This window comes from Prionailurus viverrinus, chromosome B4 (genome assembly GCF_022837055.1).
Source record: "Prionailurus viverrinus isolate Anna chromosome B4, UM_Priviv_1.0, whole genome shotgun sequence".
In the NCBI taxonomy this organism is placed as follows: Eukaryota; Metazoa; Chordata; class Mammalia; order Carnivora; family Felidae; genus Prionailurus; species Prionailurus viverrinus.
In genome coordinates, this window is record NC_062567.1 from 20,011,823 (window position 1) to 20,033,499 (window position 21,677).

A 21,677-nucleotide genomic window follows, 5' to 3' on the forward strand; every position below is an offset into this window, starting at 1 on the left:
GTGCAGTCCCCCAGTAGCTATGTAGTGTAAGTCATTTTCTCAGGCTACTGATGAGTATTCTTCACATGGCACAACCTAAACCTTGTTAAAATAAAGATACACAAATTACATCGCTTCCCTTTTCCAGTCAACCAGCCCTGCCGTTCAATATTAGGAGATTAGATAAATCGGACAGAACATTTTTCGTTGTAAAGCTCTGTTGGTTTAGCGCTCAGTAATTTGTTGTTTTAAAACTGCTTTTTAATTGATTTGGTAAGTACTATTTCCAGCATAATGTTACGTGTATATTAGTTTCTTGGCCAAATTATTTAGCAATTTCTTCATATAAAAATGGAACCACTTCTAAAGTTTCAGCATGAATTTATATTTACCTTCGCAAGCAAGAACTATTTTGCTATGGCTTTTATATTTCGACTTTAAGCACCTTAATAGAAATAAAACTGTACTTTCGAAGTCTTCTAAATCTGTTCCAAACACTATCAGGGGGAAAACATGTATTTTTACCCTTATAATCAAGGTGGGCTACTCTTTGGTGTTCTTTTCATCATCTCCTATTTTCCCCATATGGCTAGGCAGTAGTATTCTGTCATTCTTAAAAATCTATGCAAGCAGGCATGTTTTCAGTTATGCACAATGACCACTGAATAATCAGCTTCTCCACTCATCTCATTAGTGGAAACTGCAGGGAAATAACCTGTCTGTGGCAGATTTGATCTCCAGTGCTCTGACAATGGCCAGAGCAATATATATCCCACCCCACTTGATCTTCTCATAATGTTCTGTCTTCCAGTGGTGGCAGTCTACACTCCCTCCCCCTGAACTCAGACACGTCTTTGTAACTGCTTCGACTAACAGAATGTGGTGGAAATGAGTCTGTCATACAAGGCGCAATATGGCTTCCGCCTGCCTCTGTCTCGGTCTGTCTGCCCTTGCCTTTGGAACCCAGCTGCCATGTTGTGAGGAAGTTCAAACCATGTGGAGAGACCACACAGAAAAAAATCCAACTGACAGCCTCAGCTAAGTTTCCAGCTAGCAGCCGATATCAACCACCAGGCCAGTCTTCAGATCATAGCTACTTACAGAACTTTCTGTGATCGTGGAAATTTTCAGTGTTTGAGCTGTCTAATATGGCAACTGACTACCACACGAGGCTACTGAGCAATTGTAATGTAGCTGATTTGAATGAGGAGGTGGATTTTAAATTTTATTTAATTTTAGTTAATTTAAATTTAAATAACTACATGTGGCTAATGGCTGTCACGTGGGGCCGTATAGCTTCATCTGGTCGTAGCTCTCAGCCTTTGAATCTTCCAGCTGAAGCAAGACATCACGGAGGAACAAGCCATCCCCATGGTGCCCTCCCCATGTTACTGATTCTCATAAGCCCCGAGGAATAATAATTATTGTTGGTTTAAGCCACTCAGTTTGGGAGTGGCTTGTTACAGAGTAATCAGTAATGAATATACCACTTCTACTGTTTTGTTCTCTTGTTTTTTGTTTTCCCCAGTAAATAAAAGTGTACAAGTCTTTCCCATCTTTTGAAAGCCCTCTAGTTATGAGTAGGTGTCTCTGATCTTCACAGAGGCAGGTTTCTTGAATGAGTCATCTACACTTACCATTCTTGTTCACAGCCTATTCACTGCTCACCACCCATTAGGCTCTGGATGCAAACGGGGTCACAGTAACATCAGTTCCTGCTATTTCTCCCATTTCGAAAATGCAGGACTTCCGTAGTCCACTCTATCTTCATGTTGTCTCCTATTCATTTCTGAGCAATGCCCACCCTGGCAGAAAAAGCCAGAAAAGGGGGTCCTCTTGGCCCAGAGGGGTGCCTGGGTGGCTCAGTCGGTTGAGCAGCCGCCTTCAGCTCACGTCATGATCTCATGGTTAATGGGTTCGAGACCCACGTTGGGCTCTGGGCTGCTAGCTTGGAGCCTGGAGCCTGCTTCAGATTCTGTGTCTCCCTCTCTCTACCCCTCCCCTGTTCATGCTCTGTCTCTCTCTCTCAAAACTGAATAAATGTTAAAGAAAAAAAAAAGAAGAAATGGCAAAGCCACTTTTTTTGGGGGGGGGGGGATGGACTATGCATGGCCCTCACTGAAACGTGAATGGCCTGTCTGACCCTTGCTGTGGTCCAAAGGTTGCCATGAAAACAGTTCTTTCAGCTGGGGTCTTTGACTCCTTTTCTCTACGGGGTTCAGAACCAATCATGGGGTATGACTGGGCCAAGAAACAAAGCAGTTCTCTCCATGTACACCTTCTGTCCTTCCTCTGCACACATCTCAGCATCAACATGCAAACCTCCCTTCCACAATCCCCGTTTTCCCTTCCTGAAACCAGCCTGCCCACCAGCTCTTAAATGTCATCTGGGGATCCCAAAGAAACTTTATGATAGCCAAGTAAGTGCAACTCCCAAATGCTATTTTTGCCCAGATTAGCCAGACATCTGGGTGGGGAGTGCGAGTTAGGGTTTCGATTTCCTAGAACATACTACCTCTATTACAAAAGTGAGGAAATATTTCCATAACCTTAGTTCTCTAGAAGTGGGATAGGTCGCCTTCTTTCTCCATTGGACACAAGTTCATCCTTTGGGAGGCTGACAAAAATGTGTCCTTGTGCTCTGAAAGTTGTGTGTGTGTGTGTATATTTTAATAGTCTCAGAAGGTCTGAAACATGGCAAACCACGTTGTATCCAAATACATCCAAAGGTTAAATAAGGTACATCAAGGTTTGACTATTTGCAGTTCACACTGGGAATGCATAGTTCAATATGTGATATATTCCAGTCCAGGAAGAAAGAATCAATATATAATGAAGGGTTCTAATTTGTTTGCAATATCCCAAATATTACTGATTATGTTGTCGTATTACTATAGTAAAAGTATTACTAATTATTGTAACTGAATCCACATAAACCATGTCACATACTTCTTCTCTCCCTACTAATCAGCTTTGGAACAGTAAATTAATAAATGCTCTGGTCGCTAATCAAGTTATAAGCTTTCACATTTTTGGTCTAGGTTGAAAAAACTCAGTGGTATTAAATAGAATTTTGCAAGAGAAAAGGAAATACTATTTTTCCCAAGATGACATTCTTGGATATCACTGTCAAAATATTGTCTGATAGGAAAAAATTACAAGAATGATTAAACTTCTTGTGTATTTAATGGATGTTTCTTTTTTAGCATTAACTAGCCTCAGTCCTTCTCAAAATCTTGTGAAGTAGATCGATTTCCTTTTAATTTGAATAAACATACAAGCCTCCAGAATTATACTGATGTTTATTAAAATTCAACATTCCAAAGAAAATAGTTTAATAAATATTATGGTTAATTTTACCTTCACAATCTAATGTATCTGGGTTTTTCTGGGTCTTCCAATATAGATGTGGTATAGTGGAAATTGTATTTAGAACACAAATTTGATAGTTCAAGAAACTGGCCAATTAGAATTTTTAATCTCTAACTTGGATACCGATTCTTCTATACAACAAAGCTAAAAGGAATTCCCTTTGCTGGTTTCTCACTTGGGATATCTGGGTGTGGTTTATTTTCTTCTCTGACTGAAACAAAGATATTCAGGAAAATCTCTTACATCTAAAATTCTTTGTCTCACAAACAAGCTTAAGGAGGGGGAAAAAAAAAAAAAACAGTAGATCAAGTCTGCCTTAATCATTTGCTTATACTGGTGCATATATTGGATTTTTTCCAGCTTCCCCAAAATAAAGCCACAGGAAAGACATACGCAGTGACATATTTAAGCTACTGGCTCACACACATTCTAAGGGCTGAAAGTATATAAAAGAAATGAAGGCAGAAGAAAAACAGCAGTTATGAAATGTAACAAGGTTTCTTATTCTTTATTAGTTCAAAGGAAGCTAGAACCTGATAACAATATGCCACATATGGTTCAGAACCAAACAAAGCCTGCTTAGTTATTTATTTTGCATTTTATCCTTTTAGGAATGAGAAAAAACAGTTCTATTGGCACTCGAGTTTATTTTCAATTAGAATCCCCATAAATTAGAAAACATCTCATAAAACAATGGCAATGGAAAAAAAACGTTACTGAGCAAAAACTTTAAGTGTGCTTGTTTTCTGTAATGCCATGGGTCATTTGATAAGTCTTATGAGACCACTCCAAAAAAAAAAATTCAACCTCTGTGTTCATGTTGATGATAATGTATAATAGCGTCTTGTCCTTTGATGCAAATAAGAGGAAAAACTCATAGTGTCGAGAATTCAACCCCTTCACCCCCCGCCAATTCTGCCATTTGCTCATGTCCCACATCAATAAAAGGATGCAGCTTAGAAACGAGAGCCTTGCTGTCATTGTATTTTTTCTAATTAAAATTCAGAGTATTAAACACAGTTGAGTACATCCATGCATACATGACATACCGTTATCACATACCGGAAGCTCCGATCAAGAGCACTGAGCAAAGGCTCATTTCATAACATCATTAAGATTCATTATACGCTACAGTTCAAAAAGGGTTTGTCAAAGCAAATAGTAATGGCCTGCCAGAAATGCACAAACAAATTTATATTAAATTGTCCTTTCCCTCCTTTTTAAAGGATGGGAATCTAGCTGCATTCCCAGTATATGGGTTCAGAGCTTAACTTAAAAGGTTTTCAGTTTTCAGATTGCAAAACATTACCAAAATGGAATATTGAAAAAAAATTAGGTGAAAAATATTTGAGTAACTAGGTGGGGGTATAGTAATCAAGCATAATGACTGCATTGAAATAAAAAAAAAAGGGGGAAAGTTCAGGAGTGTGAAGGTAGATAGAATTCATGAGTCACAACACGGAATATTTAATTTGGAACAAGTCAAATAAGAGCATTGCTTTTTTTTTCTTAAGAACCTTTGGTACTCTATGTTATACCTCTGAAAAGAAAGCTCTCTCATTAAAACATCTTTTTTTTTTTTTTTTTTTTTTATATATATATATATCCTGCTGAGTGAAGGTGCCTGGGGAGACAAACTTCACATGCTGGCTTTCTGACTGTAGTCCGTAAGTATGATGTTATCCGGAGATTCGATGGTGAGAGTTTACTTCTTTAGACTCGATACTTTTCTTTGCCGTGTTCATTGATCACACATATGTGCTGAAACAATAAAGGATTTAAATGCATCGGTTTCTTAAAATATGAGGTGCAGAAAATGTAATGCGGTGATAACAGAATGTCATCTTGTAATTGGTTATTTTTCATTCAAATATATGTGTCCATTTACGTGTATGTATGTGTGTGCGTATACACACATATATGCTATGGGTGTGTATACACACACATATATACACGTACATATATATGTACATATATGTATATATGTACATATATGTATATATGTATATATGTGTACACATATATGTGTATATGTATATGTATATATGTATATATGTATATATGTACATGTACATATATGTATATATGTACATATGTAAAAGAGACCCATTTGAATGCTTGGAAAATTTCCTCATTGTTCTGGTTGTTGAGCCCTGTTCTGAACATGGCTCCCCAGGTCTATAACAACCAGAAATGCTGGAGAAGTGGTATGGTTAGCCATGGTGGAGATAGAAGTCTCCACCTGGTCAAATTACAGCCTCCAGGGAGAATGGAGAAACAGCCATGGTAAACACAACATTGACTCTTACTTGATCCTTTTTAGGTAACAAGAAATGTGTCAGGAATATTTTGATTGCAAGGAATAGAGGGGGGATCGGACGAATTAAGCAAAAAAAAGGGGGGATTTATTGGTAGGATAAGGAAGTAGCTCACAGAATCAAAGGAAGAGCTAAGCAATGATGCAACTGGAAGGAGGGAGCAGGGTAACTCCTGACTCCAGCCCGTGGTGCTTGTGGATATGCTCTCTGGGGCCCTGCTAGTCAGTGGTAGAAGGCCCAAACCCCTTGATTTCTGTGAATTTTGGTTTAAATTTCTCATTCTGAGGAGGGAGAGACACGATTGGTCCACTTTGACTAGGATGCCTACTTCTAGATCATTCAACGTGGGTCGGGGTCACACAGCTGGGGGTCTACGCTGGGTATATGTGTTGAAGCCACTTCTCCAAAAGGGGGATAGTTACAAACTGCATGCAACTGTGATTGGGATTCTTAATGCAAAGTGCCCAAGATATTCCTGACACATTTCTGACACAGAAGCTACTCAATAAGTGGCAGCCATCATTACTACTATTTCAATAATGTGTTAAATTGATGCTGTTAAATTCTTGTGCAAAGGAGGGTAGGGATTTGCATGCATGACTTACATTCAGATCTCTGAAGTATTCATTGTAATCTAAGGCATAACCCACCACAAACAGATCTGGAATCTCAAATCCAACATCTGAGTAGAGAGGGGGGAGGGAGGAATAAAATTTAGACAACATAAGTAGATAAGCCACCATAAGCTATTGTTGGTACTTAAACCGTGAAGACCTTTCATTTAGGCAGACGCAAGTGGGAAAAATGATAAGCAATGCATAGGATGAGCCCACTGGGACCTGGACCAGAGTGACCAGCCAGGGAGACAAGGTAAACAAGCAAATACACCAGGAAGGATGGCTGCACGCCTACCCTACCGAGCTGAGTAAGGGCTCAGCCAGCCCAGTGGATAACAAGAAGTATGCATGACTTAGTCATGTAGCCCCACTGTTTCCAAGTGAGCGGTATCCAATGACACAATGCCAAAGGAAACACTTTGGAAGCATAAAGTGCAGTTCAAGCAGAAGGTATTCCAACACTGTGATATGTGACTAAGTGCATGGACTGTTGCAACTGGGAAGCGCTCCTCCCACTGTGCCCAATGTCCTCAGCGTGACAAAGGGCTGGAAAGCAAAACGTGGGAGACAAGATGAAGTAGGATTGTTCCGTTTGAGAAAGAGAACGCTAAGGGTTATTCTAACCCGAGTCTTTGAATCCAGGATGCAGATGATACTAATTAACTTTCTATCTGTATTGAGGGAAGAATAGCAGTGGATTTAAATGCAATATGAGGTACTTAGGCTAACCAAGGGAAACCTTTATTGAAAGGGAGATGATTTTTATTGAGAAGGATCCTTATGGAACAGAGAATAGCTCTCCTTCCTCAGAGGTCTTGAAACAGAATAAATGTGCCTCTGGTCCAATGAGTTTTCAAACTCTTTCCAGTTTTTTTTTAATCTTTTTTTTTAATTACAGCATTGCAGATGAAAGATGTACTTGCTTACTTTTACGAAGCCGTACTTTGGTATAGCCAATGGTCTTACAGCACGGAGAAAGTTATCTTTCTGGCGACTACTCCCAACATTTTTATCCCTATTGACCAGAGATGCTTTTCTATGGAGAAAGCAACTGGTTCCTGCTTGCAGAAAGTGCTAGAGGGGAGGGACTTACTTTCTAGCAGATTGCATTATGTGTCACTGATAGAAAGCCCAGTTGGTCCTTCCAAACTGCCAAGGTTGCTTGAGAAAAATAATCAAAGAGGAGAAGCAAGAGTGGAAGAAAAGATGTCAGAGCATATAAAAGATGTCATTGAACATATGAAAGATGTCATTGAGCCTATGGGAAAGAGTCCATTATGAGAAAGGAGGAAAAGTACCAAGCCTCAGAAATCCAGGAAGAAGAAACAGAGATTCGGAACCAGCTAAAAGGATATCAGAAAATCCCAAAGAACCCTGGTTGTAACTACAATAATGACTTTACAGTGACTAATGCAATCTCTACAACAGGCATTGCAACTGGGACTGGGACAAGCCGGTTCAAAAGGCCCAACCTTCAGAGCTATCATGGGGTGAAAGAAGGACCCGGATCCCCTGGATCAGTAGATCAGGGGACCGGTTAGGAGTCAGAGTGACCTGTCTCTAGTTGGTAAATGGGTGCAGTCCCTACACTTCTATCTGCAATCGTTACTTACAGATGTAGTGTAAGAGTAAGGGCAGTGACTGGAACCAGACGGCCCGGGCTCAATACTGACTCTACCCTTACAGCAGTGTGACCCTTGAAAGCTGTTTAACCTTGTTAAACTTGTCCGATTGCCTCATCCATAAAATGGGCATAACAATAGCATCTCCTTTAGAGGAATGCTGTGAGGATTACAGGGGTTAATCTCTGAGTAGCTCTTGGAAGAGTGTAGGTCACACCATAACCTCTCACTAGTGTTACCTGCTAGTATTTTATTAATGTGGCCGCCATAAATGACACACAAAAAATCTGTAATTATTTGGATATGTCTGAAGTGAATGTCTTTCAACTTCAGTTAAAATCTTATCTATACGGTATCTTACATGACATCCTTAGAAGATTTCTGTTTACTCACTTTGCCTACCCTTACTGCATCCAGATTATATTCCTTAAACCAGTAATAGGACGGAAACATCTGGCAAGAACTGACGTTGGGTCTACCTGCCCAGAACCGATGTCTAGATTTAATACATCCAGCATAGGAATGAAATTTGTTTTTAGAAAAAAGAGTCACTGGCAAAATGTCATTGGCACACTACCCATCCATAGTGTGCCTCTCTTGCTCTGGTGTTTTTTCAGCTTGCTGATGAGGACTGTAGCCAGATTATCCCAGGGGCTTTAGAGCAAATGTAAGTTATAAAAGTCAAGCTGAAGTCTGCCTATGCAAGTGAAAAAAAAATTGCCTCTCATGTTAGAATAATAAATAATCAAGCTGCTTGCTTATTCTTCCTGGCATTGGAATTAATCGTATTATGGGGAGGAGGGTAGCAAAGTGTCCTAGCTGAGGAAAGTCCTCCAAAACACATGTTTGAAGTCAAGTGTGAAGATGATATCTGGAGCTATTTGCTGTGCTAATTCTCTGTGTTATTGAACTTTTCTTTGGAGGTGATGGGAGGTGTCTCAGATTTCCCCTTCTGTGTTCTAAAATTCAGGCTTGCTGAAGGGAGGCATTGTGCATTGTCTGGTGACAGTTCTTGGAGGCAGAAAGGGAATCCTTCTAAGCCTTTACAGTGCCTTCCTCATGTCTGACCGATAGGGGCAGTGGCGGAGGTTGGGATCCCGTGTGCCAGCCAGTCCCGTGGGGTCAAGTCTCCCTCTATCCCTCGCAACCAATTAGCTAAGTCCTTTGATTTTAAGGTGCTATGGAAAACCTAAAACTAAAAATATCCAATGCACAGAGTTTCTGTGAAAAACGCAAACTGGAAAATTAAAAACCCTTGTTGTAAAGGGTTCTTTCCTCTTGGCAAGGCTGGGGAGACGTCGGGAGACTCGTGGGACTATCAAACCTTCATAGCTTCAGCTTTATGTGGAATGCTGCTGAATAGGAAACAGAGATTCTTAAACATGAAACACCACCACCCACCAGCCAATCAACCAACAAAACCCAGAAGGACTTACAGTCAGGTCTAAAGCCATCACTTCTAGGTCTTCTCTTCACCAACAAACTACCATGAAAAAGAAAAGAAGGTGTTTAGTGATCCAGATATAACTTCTGTGAATTCCAAATTCAAAACTGAACATCATTAAAATATGTATTCCCCGCCCCCCCTGAGCGTGTGGAGCATCGTCACAGCCTTCTAATTCATGCTCCTGCTACCACGGCACCACATCAGTGATTCTAGATAAAAGGGAGAGGGACACTGGCACCAGGCTCAGCCAGCTGCTCCTGGAAGCAGCTAATGGAGGCACAGACACCCAGCAAAGCCTGCCTTCTTCCCCTTCCTCTCTCTCAGGCTAGTGGTCAAATGGGCTATTTGTTCAGTGTGGTCAAACCATAACATGCCAGGGCAAAGGGTCACTGGTTTGGAATAGACTGCTCTCTTTGGAAACAGCATCCTGTGTTAGCATCCTTCTGCGGCTGATTTAGAAAGACAGAAGCAACAATGATGTGAATGTCCTACTCACCTGGCTACTTTAATCATGTTGGGCTTGTATTTCTCTATGCTACTGAGCAGCGCCTTCATGGTCCTCCCCGTTCCAACAACATCCTTTGCAAAGAGGACAGACAAATTCAACCTGAATGCATTTGGGCAGCATAATAGATTTTTCATCCAGACAGATGACTGTAGTCCTTATTAATAATGCATCACAATTAGAACTGCCATCAAATGGAGTAAAAGTAGGAAGCAGGGTTGGTTATATTTTTTAGACAGGTGCCTCTCTGTGAAGCTGGGTTTAGGGGAATATATTGGTGAATTATTTCCTCTTGGAATCCTTCAGCTGTGTTGAAAGCTAAGTCCGGCCTTTGGAGAGCATGTGGGACTCCTTACTGAGTACATTTGGACTCGTGCATGCACATTCAAGGACTAAATTTGGCCCTGAGGTTATGCGCAACACAATACGGGACGCATGAATTTTCATGGACATGGGATGTACATCTGAATACACTGAATGGATAAACACCTCCCCCTTGCCCTCCCCAGTCAATAGGGGATTCTATGCCTGGGAAGTGAGATGTGTCTGGACGGCAGCTGGTGACAGCCTGTGAATTCTGAGGGTGCAAGGCTGCAGTGAGCCTCAGCTCATCTCTGCTGATGAGCTGCTACACAATTAGAGGAGAATGGGCAGCAGAAATGCATTGTCCTTGGGACAGAAATCAGCTGTCAGGAGCTGATTATCAAAACAACAGGTCTGAATTTAGCCAGGGTTGGGCAATTCGTTTGGCTAGAGGGTCTACTTCACGGGTGATGCCCGAGCCAGGACGACTGCAGATACATATGGCACGCACAGGCGATTGTGTAACAAAAGCTTGAAAACAGCTCCCTTGAATTTTTGCCAGCTGATAAGACAGGCGTGCTCTTGAAGGAAAAGTGGCCATTTGCTGAATTAGTCCACTGCTGCTATGGGGCCCATTCTCCTTTTTTTTTTTTTTTTTTTTAGCAGAAAAATTAAATTCTCACTTTCTCTTGGATTGCCATTTTAAAATTGATTGTATTTATCCTTTGGTTGCTGAAGGCAGAATTGTTTGAAGTCATCGGAGGTCATTAGCACAAACAATGAATCAAGGGTGAAAAGAGTTCAAATCCTGGTTTTACTATTAAACCCATTTGATTGTGTTGGGCTTGTTTCCTCTTCTGTAAAAATGCCTGACTTGCTAGTAAGTATAAGAACCAATTCAGACATAAAAACGGATAAAGTACTACACAACTATTACCGCAAAGCTCTTTTTCTAAATTGTTTCAAGCCACTGATTCTAGTTGGTTCGTAGGCAGTAAATTTGGAGAGCCATGTGCACAGCGGAAATTCAACAAATCCTTGACCAATTTGATAATAAGTTCTATACTTCGAAACTCACCATTAGATTCTTTCATCTAACAAATACGGGTAAGGAAAAGTCAGCTTACCTCAACAATGAGGACATTCTGAAATTAAAAACGAAACAAAACAGTTATTTAGAATATGATGCAAATCTGGCTCACAAGAGAAACACACATTTTTGCTTAAAGTTAGGAGTTTCACGATTTGCTGAGCTGGCCCTCCACCATCCATCTAACCCAAATGCTTGGAGGTAATCTGGGTATTCCAGATTCATTCGAACACTCTCTCGGCCATTACCTGATGCTGCAATATTGGTGTCTACATTCAAGGGAGCAGCAAGGTCATCTCAGGCCCTATGCCCTGTCTGAAGAGCTACCCACAAGGTCATCCCAGGTCCATAATTCTGGCAAGCAGCCCCATCCAGAATTCTTTGGCATACAAAGTGTACTAAGAGTTTACCAGGAAAACAAGTCACATAAACTACATTGTTAATGGAGACAGTACTCTGCAGAAGAATCATGGACTCTGCCGGGGGCAGTCCTAACCCTGCGTCGCCACCAGTCATTGAGGATTCTGTGTTTATTCTCAAATTTTCAACCTTGAGGAAGGGGTGGGCCAGAGAGAGTGCTGTGAAGTGCCTGACTGATGTTTTTAGAAACATGGTTGGGTTGCTTGTTATGTGCTCTCGAGGCATACCGCTCCTTTTCCCCTAAAAACATTATGTTTCATTTCAATTCCTGTTTGACACCTGCCTTCCCACTAGATATAAACTCCATGAGGGTAGGAATCATGTTTGTCTTGCTTACTATTATATTCGCAGCCCCTAGCATATATACCTGCATATAGATGCTCAGTAATTTATTGAGTGGAGGAATAATAACCAATTATACTGGTTAATTAATTAAAACTGACCAATGAAATGGATTTGTAGTTACATGTCAGTACTATCTCACCAAATTAAAATGTGACTGTGCTAATATGACATTGCAATGAACTAAATGGTGTGGATATTCCCTCAACGTAATGTTGTCTTTCTTTACATAACTCTTCATTTATCCCTGTGATTCATATAAGACTTTAAAAATCCTATCAAGCCTTCCACCTTAGAAATCTTACTTATGTCTAATGCCAGAGAGATTTAAGTAATGAAAATGTTAATCAACCAACCCAAATCACATTACTTTATGTGTCCAACGCTTCTTAGAAGGAAGTATCTTTCTAGAAGTGATTTTCTCCCAGGTATAGTATTTTTAGTCATTAAATGCATTACAAAATCTTGGTTTTATCATTAAAATGTAAAGTTATCGTGTCCATATCCCCTAGCCTAAGGATCACAGGAACAGAGAAATCCCCTTGGTATTCTGAGCACATTTGCTGTGTTCTTAACAATTAACCCGTAACAGTTAGTTAGGATGTGCATTTTTAGTTTGATTGACGCTTACCAACCATGCCTATTAACCAACCTGAATACTTGGAGAATACTTGGTTAATTTGATTCCTTAGCTCATAATCTTTTTTTGTTTCAATCTAATAAGGAAAGGCCTTTTAAAACTCTGTTAGTCTGCATTCTTGCCTAATTAAATAAAGTGCACTGAACATAATTAAATCTGTTTTTTAAAAGCTTAGAACCTTGCAAAACAAGAGTCATCTTTGAAAATATTTAGCTATAACTATAAGATACAGTGGTGGCTGGGAAGTGAGACTTGAATGTATGTACTAATCCAGAAATATATTGTCAAAATTACTTAAACATATTTTAAAAGCAAGGTAATGCATATATGTGTTCAAATCAAATAGAAAAGTCAAAGGTTTTCTAAATGTTGATGTGCATCTAACTGTAAAGTATTTAAAATGCTTATGCACTTTATGTTAAAGTTATCATGGCATTCTGTGTAATGCATAGCCACAGTACTGTCACATCTAACAAAAATGACAATAATCTATTTTGTTTTTTCATTTGATCCAGTTTTATACAGTTTTATACATTTGATCCAGTGACATACACTGTATAACTTTAAGCTGTATAGTATAATGCTTTGACTTATATACTATTACTAAATAATTACCTAAACAAATTTAGTTAGCACGCGTCATCTCATATAGATACAATAAAAGAAGAAAGCAAAAAAGGGAAACATTTTTTTCCTTATGATGAAAACTCTCAGGATTTATTCTCTTAACAACTTTCCCGTATTATCACAGAGCAATGTCAGCTACAGTCATGATATTGTACATTTCATCCCTAGTACTTATTTATCTTATAACTAAAAGTTTTTACCTTTTCACCACCTTCCCCTGATTTCCTTGCCCCCCACCCCTACCTCAGGTAACCACAAATCTGATCTCTTTTTCTATGAGTTTGGTTTTGTGTTGTTTTGTTTTAGATCCCACATGAAAGTAGGATCATACAGTATTTGTCTTTCTCAGTCTGATTTACTTCACTTGGCATAATGCTCTCAAGGTCCATCCATGTTGTTGTAAATGGCAGGATTTCCTAGTTTGTTATTCCAGTGTGTGTGTGTGTGTGTGTGTGTGTGTGTGTGTGTACGCGTGTGTGATAACTTCTTTACCTGGCAATAATTTTTTTAAACGTTTATTTATTTTTGAGGGGGGAGGGGCAGAGAGAGAGAGAGAGAAAGAGGGAGGCACAGAATCTGAAGCAGGCTCCAGGCTCTGAGCTGTCAGCACAGAGTCCAACACGGGGCTCAAACGCATGAACCATGAAATTGTGACCTGAACCGAAGTCGGATACTTAACCTACTGAGCCACTCAGGCGCCCCTGGAAATAATTTCTTAATATTATATAAAACCTAGTACATATTTAAATTTCCCCAGTTGTCTTTATTTTTATAAGTTTATTTATTTTGAAGGAGAGCAAGCACAAGTGGGGGGAGGCAGAGAGAGAAGGAGAGAGAGAGAGAGAGAGAGAGAGAGAGAATCTCAAGCAGGTTCTGCACTGACAGCATGGAGCCTGATGCTGGGCTCCACCTCACAAACTGTAAGATCAGGACCTAACTGAAATCAAGAGTTGGATGCTTAACCAACTGAGCCACCCAGGTGCCTCTCTCCAGTTGTCTTTAAAATGGCCTTTGTAGCTGCTTTGTCTAATTGAAGTCCATGCATTGGGTCTTTAATTCTCTTTTAATTAAAAATAGTCTTTCTTACTGTACTTCTATTTCTAAATTTAAAAATTTTAGACATCATCTATTTATTATATTATATAATGATGAGAATTTAGTTCTTAAAATTTTTTTAACATTTATTTATTTTTGAGAGAGACAGAGACAGAGTGTGAGCATGGGAGGGGCAGAGAGAAAGGGAGACAGAATCCAGAGCAGCTTCCAGGCTCTGAGCTGTCAGCACAGAGCCTGACATGGGGCTTGAACCCACAAACTGCGAGATCATGACCTGAGCCAAAGTTGGACACCCAACCAACTGAGCCACCCAGGAGCCCTGAGAATTTAGTTCTTATACACTATTTCACTTCTTTTTTCCATCTCCCAATGCAGATGCTTTGTTATGACTGTATCTTTTTGTACTGCTCACACTTTCTCCCCACTGCAGAGTCAAGTAGAGTACTACGTTTCCTTTTAAAGTTTCTTTTCTTTCAATGGTTTTCCTAGTCATCATCCAGTGTCTTAAACTACAATAACCCTCCTTCTCTTCTCTTCTCTTCTCTTCTCTTCTCTTCTCTTCTCTTCTCTTCTCTTCCTTTCCCTTCCCTTCCGTTCCCTTCCCTTCCCTTCCCTTCCCTTCCCTTCCCTTCCCTTCTTCTCTTCTCTTCTCTTCTCTTCTCTTCTCTTCTCTTCCCTTTTCTTCTCTTCCCTTCTCTTCTCTTTCCTTCCTTCCTTCCTCTCTCCCTCCCTCCCTCCTCTTCTTTCTTTCTTTCTTTCTTTCTTTCTTTCTTTCGATGATTATTATGAGGAAAACATTGGTTAATTATGGTTTAACTATATTTCTCAAAGGATCTTGGAGGATTAAGGAGGCTAAGTGTGTTGATAACATCTGTAACAACACAAAAACTTTCTGAGTTGTGTACAGTGTTTAAATAGTAAAGTTATTTAGTGGGTTCACAAGTGATGGGCAGTGGAATACTGATATAAAAAAATTCCTATTGAAAGGGAGCTCAGTAGAAATTTAGAATTCTTTAGTGACTTAAATAGAGCAGTCATTACATATATATTTATTTTCTTTTACAAAACACCACACTGTGTTTTCAAATTCTTTCCTTAGTAATATGTGGGTTTACTGTCTGGATTGTTAGTGGCCTACCTGTTGTATGAAAAGCTCACCTCCAAAAAAGCAATGTGTTTAGTACCATTTTGGAAGATTGCCATACAAAACAAGTAGCCCAAGAGTACAGAGAAAGTGACCCCAACTTTGGAAGCATTTTCACTAGTGTCTAAGAGAACTAAGCTCTTTAAAATTTTTTTTAACATTTGTTCATTTTTTGAGAGATAGAGACATAGCGTGAATGGGGGAGGGGTGGAGAGAGAAGGAGACACAGAATCCAAAGCAGGCTCCAGGCTCTGAACCGAGAGCATGGAGCCCAATGTGGGGCTCAACCTCACAAACTGTGAGATCATGACCTGAGCCGAAGTCGGGCGCTCAACTGACTGAGCCACCTAGGCTCCCCAAGAAGCAATCTCTTTAAACTTTAATATGTCAGGATAGGCTCCACAAGCTAAAGGACAAAGACAAATTCATCTTTATAGCATGGAGACCAGTATGTGCAGGTGCTGAAGGAATGCCTGTGGAACAAATGAACAATTTTGACCTCATTTCTTTCTCTGGTTTATTATTCTTTTGACACATCTCCTCCATTTTTCCCCCCTCAACGATGTACAATTCCTCCTTAACTGACCTATCATTAATGTGTACTGCTTTTAATTTTGCACTAAGAAATCTTCTAAATTTCCCCCCATCTGTTTTTTTTGAGTGGCAACCTTGGAAATTTTTTAAAATAACTTTTTAAGTTTATTTATTATTGAGAGAGAGAGAGAGAGAGAGAGAGAGAGAGAGAGAGAGAAAGCACGTGGGGGAGGGGCAGAAAGAAAGGGAGACAAGGAATCCAAAGCAGGCTCCAGGCTTTGAGCCGTCAGTACAAAGCCCAACACTGGGCTTGAACCCACACCCCAGGAGATCATGATCTGAACCGAAGTTGGACACTTAACTACCTGAGCCACCCAGGCACCCTGCCTTGGACATTTTTTCAGAGCACACTGTGGCTCCTAAGCACTTCCAATCTGATACCTCTGATTACTGAACCACTTGCTGCCTAGGCCATCTCATCACACCTAGCTCATCTCTTCCCAGAAAGTAAGTAAAGTTTGCAAACTGGGGACCGTGGGCAAAAATTCTATGCGGAGTCTCTGGAGTGCATCCTTTCTTTGCTATGGTGCCATCCCAGGGGAAGCTTATCACCTCAAGTTCCTTGAAGAAAAAGAAAGGGAAGAAGAAAAAGAAGAAAAGAAAGGAGGAAGACATTATACAAATTTCAGTGGTTTTTGTAGATAGATTATTCCCACTTTCAGTCTTTTAAAGTGCAAAATTATTAGCACAGCACAGTCTAATCTTCGGCAGCATAGTTTTGTGGCTATGGTCACGCTGAGCGGAGGGATTGCAGTAATGATGATGGGCTCATTGTGGGTGCTGAGCATGGGTACAAGTGTGAATATGAACCCCAGGGAGAAAGGAATGTAGTTCAGCATTTCACTCTATGTGATAATTCCCAAAATTGCCAGAATCATCAGTTGGTGGGCATTTCCACTATTGTTCTCAGCCTAGTCAGATGCAATAAAAAGGAATGATTTAAATAGTTAAGGCAGCCAAGGAGGAAATTTGGCAGGTTCTGATGCTTCATTCTGGCATTTGATTAGAAACTTATTTGGTGGGGGAAGGTGGCACGTCTCCTGAAATCTTGCACTTAACCTGCACATCTGTGTTTTCCTGTTGCCAGATCTGGGTCTGTTTCCATGCATTTGGTTTTATTCCACCCCTTTCAGAGATTTCTCTTGAACATGAATAAAATCTTCTTGCTTTAATGGATACACACATTTTATGAAGTGCCAGGATTAAATCAACTTTGAAAAAAAATCAGCTAGAGAGCACGTTGTGCAGACAGCTTGCGCACACCGAGGAAAATGCTTTTAAACACTGTAAGTTGAGGCCATTTAACTTAATCATTGAGTGTTTCCTTTATTCAAGAGCCATGACCTATTTAGAACCATGACTCAGCCAGCTTCCCTTATGAGCTTCCTTTTCTTTGCTTTAAAGAAAAGAAAGAATGGAGACAAGAAAGAAAGGAAAAAAGAAAGAAGGAAGGCAGGAAGGAAGGAAGGAAAGAAAGAAAGAAAGAAAGAAAGAAGCCATGAAAGAGAAAGGTCCATGGGGGCTGTACAGTGTCTCTTTTCCAAATATTTTAACTCACACATCTTTAGAAAATTTAAGAGGTTACGTAGTACAGTTATGATGCTTATAATGTGTGGAGAATCATACAGGTGAGCTATGTCCCTGCGTTTTTAAAAGTTCTTTTATAAAGAAATTTGTTTTTTTTTAAATCTCTTCTAACCCTCCCTTCTTCATTCATCATTTAGTTCTGCTGCTGCTCCCTTGGACAGCGCTGTGTCTTCTGCAGTGTTCCTACTTTGCTCCTATGGTTCTAGTGCTCATGTCTGCTCAACCCACACAGCCTCCTGACTAGTTTCTTTGCCTGAAGTCTCATTCCCTTTCTCAGTTATTCTATCCTCTATCAAGGTAATTTTCTCAAAACACAACTTCTTTTTTTTTTAAGTTTATTTATTTATTTTGAGGAGAGAGAGAGAGAGAGAGAAGGAGAGAGAGAGAGAGAGAGAGAGAGAGAGAGAGAAAGCACACATCAGGGAGGGGCAGAGAGAGAGGGAGACAGAGAATCCCAAGTAGGCTCTGCACTGTCAATGCTTTAAAGAAAAGAAAGAATGGAGACAAGAAAGAAAGGAAAAAAGAGAAGAGAGAAAGCACTGTCAATGCTTTAAAGAAAAGAAAGAATGGAGACAAGAAAGAAAGGAAAAAAGAGAGAGAGAAAGCACACATCAGGGAGGGGCAGAGAGAGAGGGAGACAGAGAATCCCAAGTAGGCTCTGCACTGTCAATGCAGAGCCCGACCTAGGACTTGATCTCATGAACAGTGAGATCATGACCCAAGCTGAAATCAAGAGTCAGATTCTCAACCGACTGAGCCGCTCAGGTGTCCTGCAAAACACAACTTCTTGATGTCACTTCTGCTCAAAAACCTTTGCAACTCCTCCTTGCTTTTCTGCAAGCTAAATTCTTTGTTGAGATATTCAACATATTCTACAAACCAAATCCAATTTGCATTTTCAGTGTCTTAAAATTGTTTCTCTATTTTGGACTGATTTCCTCCAGTCACATTGGTCTGCTCTTGTCCTCTGGCTCTCCCATTTCCCTCCTTCATCCTTCATTTCATGATGCTCTTCTCCCTTTCCTGTGTTATTCCCAGGCTATCTAGTCCAGAGTAAAACCTCAGACTCCCCTTGTGAAGACAGTCACAGTCCCAAGGAACCATTCCTTCTTTGGATTTCCTTAAGCTCAAGGAAAGAGTCCCGTGGGGAAAGATCCCCACAGCTCTTCTCTGAGTGCCAAGCATTAAAAAAAGAGAAGTGCTCAAATTCATGGCAGAGTAGTAATATTAATGGAAAATTCAGCTTAAATATAAATTTATTGACTGAAGAAATCACATGATTACTATACAAGGGCAAAGTCAGATGATGATCTACAAGAGCCCTCCACCCTATGCAGGTGTTTACAACAGCTTGACTTCCTTCTACAACCACGAAAAACGTAAGCACTAATTGTTGGGTGCCTTTTCTTTTTAAGTTTGTTTTCTGCCCTCAGCTGGCATACATTCTGCATGTTGGAAAGATTCTGGAGGGCCTCTGAGACTTATTTTTAAAGTTCTCTCAAACCCTTGATGCATAGCCTTTCTCTGAAGAGCTGAAGAATGGGTGAGTAGATCAGCCATCATCTGTTTAAGGAAAAGGAAATTCCAAAAGTTAAGTGATATTGTTTTCCCTCCTCCATGCTCAGGGGGACAGCATTCACCAACCCAGTCCCCCCATCTTGAATCTTTTGTGACACCAAAGCCCTTCTGCTTCTCGAAAACAAGGTGCCCTCACTCAACACTTTTCTCATCCAACCTAAATCAAACTAGCTGGCTGATGTGTCCTTTGGTGTGGTTGGATGGGCTTCTTTTTACCTGTGCTTCTGCCATGTCCTCCCTTTCCCAGACTTCATTGAAAAGATTTCTGGTTTCTTTCTAAGAGAAAGAGGAGCCTTCACTCACTCAGTCACCAAATACTTATGCCGACCTGTTGGCTAGGCACTGTGCACAATGCAAGAGACAGGATGGTGAGTAAGATAAGCAGGGTCTCTGCCCATCTTACGCTGACATTCTGGTGGGGGAAATACACACATCAGAAAATTAGCCTTAAAGTAAACACAGCAAATGTTGGAAAGGGCTTGACCTGAAACAGAGTACTAATATAGAGCTATAATGGGTAAGGTGGGAACTGTGTAAGGGAAGAGTATGTGCTCATTTTAGACAGACTCAGGGCAGGCCTCACTTATATAAGAGCCATTAGGCTGAAGCCTGAAGGATAGGAGGAAAATAGATTTCGGGTTGGAGGCCACAGCTTATCCGAAGTCTTGGCAGGAAGGAGCTTAACCAGTGTGGCTATCACACCATAAGGAGGGCTGAGTGGTATATGATGATGTTGGGAGGGAAGCAGGGCCAGATCACACAGGTCTTACAGGCTGGGAGAAGGAGGTTGGATTGTATTCTCCGAACCTTGGGAGTAGGATTCCCAGATAAAATACAGAACACCCAGTGAAATTTGAATTTCGGATAAATAACAAATGACTTTTGAGCTTAAGTATGTTCCAAATATTGCATGTAACATGCTTATACTAAAAGTGTATTCATTGTTTATTTGAAATTCAAATTTAACTTGGCATTCTGTTCTCCATTTTGTTTTTTGCTAAGTCTGACAACCCTGAGAGGCCACTGAAAGGTTTTCAGTAGGCAAGGGGTGTGACCCAATTTGTATCTTAAAAAGATCCCTTTGGCTGTTGTTTCTTGGAGAATGATTTGGAGGGTGGCAAGAATTAAGTGAAGGTGGAAGTTCAGGGAGACTAGTTAGGCTACCATAGCTTCCTGGAGGAGGGATAGTAGCAGTCTGGCCCTAGAAGACCAGTGCTTCTCAAACTTTAGTGTGCAAAGGAACCATCTAAGGATGTTTTTAAAGTGGGTACTTCATTCGGAAGATCTGGGGTGGGATCTGAGATATTGCATTTCTAGTTTGCAGGTGGTGCTGACCTTGCTGGTTCCCAGACCAAAGGTCAGCAAACTACGGCTCATCAGCCAAATCTGGCCTGCTGCCTATATTTGTCAATAAAGTTTTATTGAAACAGCCATGTCCATTTGTTTCCATTTTATCTGTGGCTGCTTGCTGGATTCATGCTATGATAGAGGGTTAAGTAGTTGCAATGGAGAGGGTATAGCCCACAAAATCTAAAAACATGTATGGCCTGGCCTTTACCTAAAAAGTTCACTAACCCCTGCCCTAGACCACACTTTGCTACTGCAAGAGTCTAGAGTCGGGTGATTACCATGAAGACAGAGAGACGTGGACAGATTTAAGATTCATTTGAGAGCACTGAGCATGGTCTACACTGGTTCATTAAGCACTCCCTTCTTCTGATGTGAGCGTAGGTGCCCTGAACTGCATAAAGATGCATAATCTTTCAACGTAAGCTGTTGTGACAGTTGAGAACTTGGCTAATCAATGTTGATTCATCTTAGAAATATTTACTCAGTGCGTTCTAAGCTCAAAGGATTCTACGTGGCATACATTTAAACATATATAGAATCCATCTATGCACACATAAATGCAAGTAAAAAGATACCATGAAATAGCACCTGGTAAGCCGGAAGGATCATTTGTCACACGAGCAAAAAACAAGCTGACTCCTGCTTGTCCTTAGTGCCGGCTGGTTTTCCATCTCTCTTACCCGAACTTCCATAATCCCTACTTTCTCATGGGGAGGGGTGGGTCTTTGTAGTAATTCTGGGAGGGGATACTGAGGCACAGCACTACCACCCCTCTTATTGATTCCACCCCTAGTAAGAAACTTTGCCCATCCTCCTCTCTATTTTTTAAAGGAACAGAGTATCTGGTGCTCACCTAAGAGGGAGATTACTTTAAAATGAAAAAGAAGGGGTGCCTGGGTGGCTCAGTCGGTTAAGCGTCCGACTTCGGCTCAGGTCATGATCTCGCAGTCCGTGGGTTCAAGCCCCGCGTCGGGCTCTGTGCTGACAGCTCGGAGCCTGGAGCCTGTTTCAGATTCTGTGTCTCCTTCTTTCTCTGACCCTCCCCTGTTCATGCTCTCTCTCTCTCTCTCTCTCTCTGTCTCAAAA

At 40.7% G+C, this 21,677-nt stretch overlaps 1 protein-coding gene across 1 annotated transcript in view; it reads right to left on the reverse strand.

Annotated features, from left to right (window-relative positions):
* Window positions 1-3,833: 3,833 nt before the first annotated feature.
* Window positions 3,834-21,677, reverse strand: part of PRTFDC1 (phosphoribosyl transferase domain containing 1) — a 100,053-nt gene continuing 82,209 nt past the window's right edge. The window contains exons 5-9 of the mRNA XM_047868616.1: window positions 11,291-11,308; window positions 9,852-9,934; window positions 9,345-9,391; window positions 6,275-6,351; window positions 3,834-5,112 (exon numbers count right to left, since the gene is read on the reverse strand). Coding sequence (XP_047724572.1) covers window positions 5,065-5,112; window positions 6,275-6,351; window positions 9,345-9,391; window positions 9,852-9,934; window positions 11,291-11,308 — 273 coding nt within the window. The 3' untranslated portion in view covers window positions 3,834-5,064. The remainder of the gene's footprint in view (window positions 5,113-6,274; window positions 6,352-9,344; window positions 9,392-9,851; window positions 9,935-11,290; window positions 11,309-21,677) is intronic.